Source organism: Gymnoscopelus braueri (assembly GCF_963280865.1).
Source record: "Gymnoscopelus braueri genome assembly, contig: SCAFFOLD_148, whole genome shotgun sequence".
NCBI classification, from domain to species: Eukaryota; Metazoa; Chordata; class Actinopteri; order Myctophiformes; family Myctophidae; genus Gymnoscopelus; species Gymnoscopelus braueri.
In genome coordinates, this window is record NW_027660908.1 from 106,874 (window position 1) to 108,105 (window position 1,232).

Consider the following 1,232-nt stretch of genomic DNA (forward strand, 5'->3'; position numbering starts at 1 on the left):
TGTCCAGAGGCCAAGGGTGTTGTACTCTGAAGCTGGTTTTGGGCCGCGTGTGGGCCACTGAAGAACAGGGTGTGGTACTTTGTCGGCGTCCACTTGCGGATGTATGGCATCTCGTACTTTGTCCGCCTCCACCCGCGGATCAATCTCATCTGCCAAACCGGTGACGACGGTGTCTCCTGGCTGGACTTCACGGGACTCATCAAAGAGTGGTTCGGCGTCGTCGTTGTCTTCATTGTTGTGCAGAATCTCCAACAGCTCGGTGGGAACCCCGTCTTTGGGTAGTTTTTGGATAACATCTGCCCGGATCGTAATGTCGGCATACAAACGATTGTTTGCCTTCAACCATGTCAAGGCGGAGAGGATACGTTGGCCACGAACTATGAAGTCCTTGTGCGTGTTGTTGCTGCCCTCCTTCCGCACGATGAGTATGTTGGCATCACGTGGACTCCGAGGAAGGTCGCTTACAAAGGTTTGAATGTCCTGTTGAAAGGCGATGACGTGGTTTCGGTATCCGATCTGACCACCGGCACGTAGGCGACAAACATACATGCACGGCAAGAAACGCGCGATGAGCATTTCTTCCAAGAATGTGAGGTGGGAGAGCTCTGGGGGGACGGTGGCGTCTGGCTGCATGCCGTTGCCGGCGCTCCATTTTTTTGGCTGCTGCTTGTCAGAGTGGCAGGTGGTGCAAAGGTGTTGGTGGTTGAGTGTGAGGCCCAGGCGTTTGCGGTGACAGCAGGCACACTCGTGAAATCTGAGTTGGCGTTCAGCTTCTATGAACTCCTGCTGAGGTGTCGGCAGAGGTGGTTTAGGGCGTGCGGCTCTTGAGTGCCGCATCGTGTCAGCATGATTTTGCCGCAGCTGGACCCGAGTGGCGTCATCCAGTTGTTGCCGGCGGTGCTGGTTGCGTTCAGTGTTTTTTGGCGCAGCTGGGCCTGGCTTTCAGCATCCAGTTGTTGCCGGCGGTGCTGGTGGCGTTCAGCATCTTGTTGGCGCAGCTGGGCCAGCCTTTCGTTGGCTTTTGTTTTGCGTACACGCTGCATCCGTTCCCTGTTGAGACGGCGGCGACGCTCTAGTTTACTCTCCTCTGGGCTATCAGCACCTGCATTAGGCATTGGGCTGTTTGATGGTCGTCTGCTGGTGGAGGGCTGGGACTGTGACTTGGTGGCTATGTATCAGGTCAGTAGCCGTCCGGCCTGAAATATGCAGCAATGACATGGAATTCTTAGATA

At 55.4% G+C, this 1,232-nt stretch overlaps 1 protein-coding gene across 1 annotated transcript in view; it reads right to left on the reverse strand.

The window, feature by feature from the left end:
• Positions 1-910: 910 nt before the first annotated feature.
• Positions 911-1,232, reverse strand: part of LOC308081065 (uncharacterized protein) — a gene marked incomplete at both ends in the record, with an annotated part of 28,483 nt that continues 28,161 nt past the window's right edge. The window contains one exon of the mRNA XM_080457467.1: positions 911-1,050. Within this exon, the coding sequence (XP_080313593.1) occupies positions 911-1,050 (140 nt within the window). The remainder of the gene's footprint in view (positions 1,051-1,232) is intronic.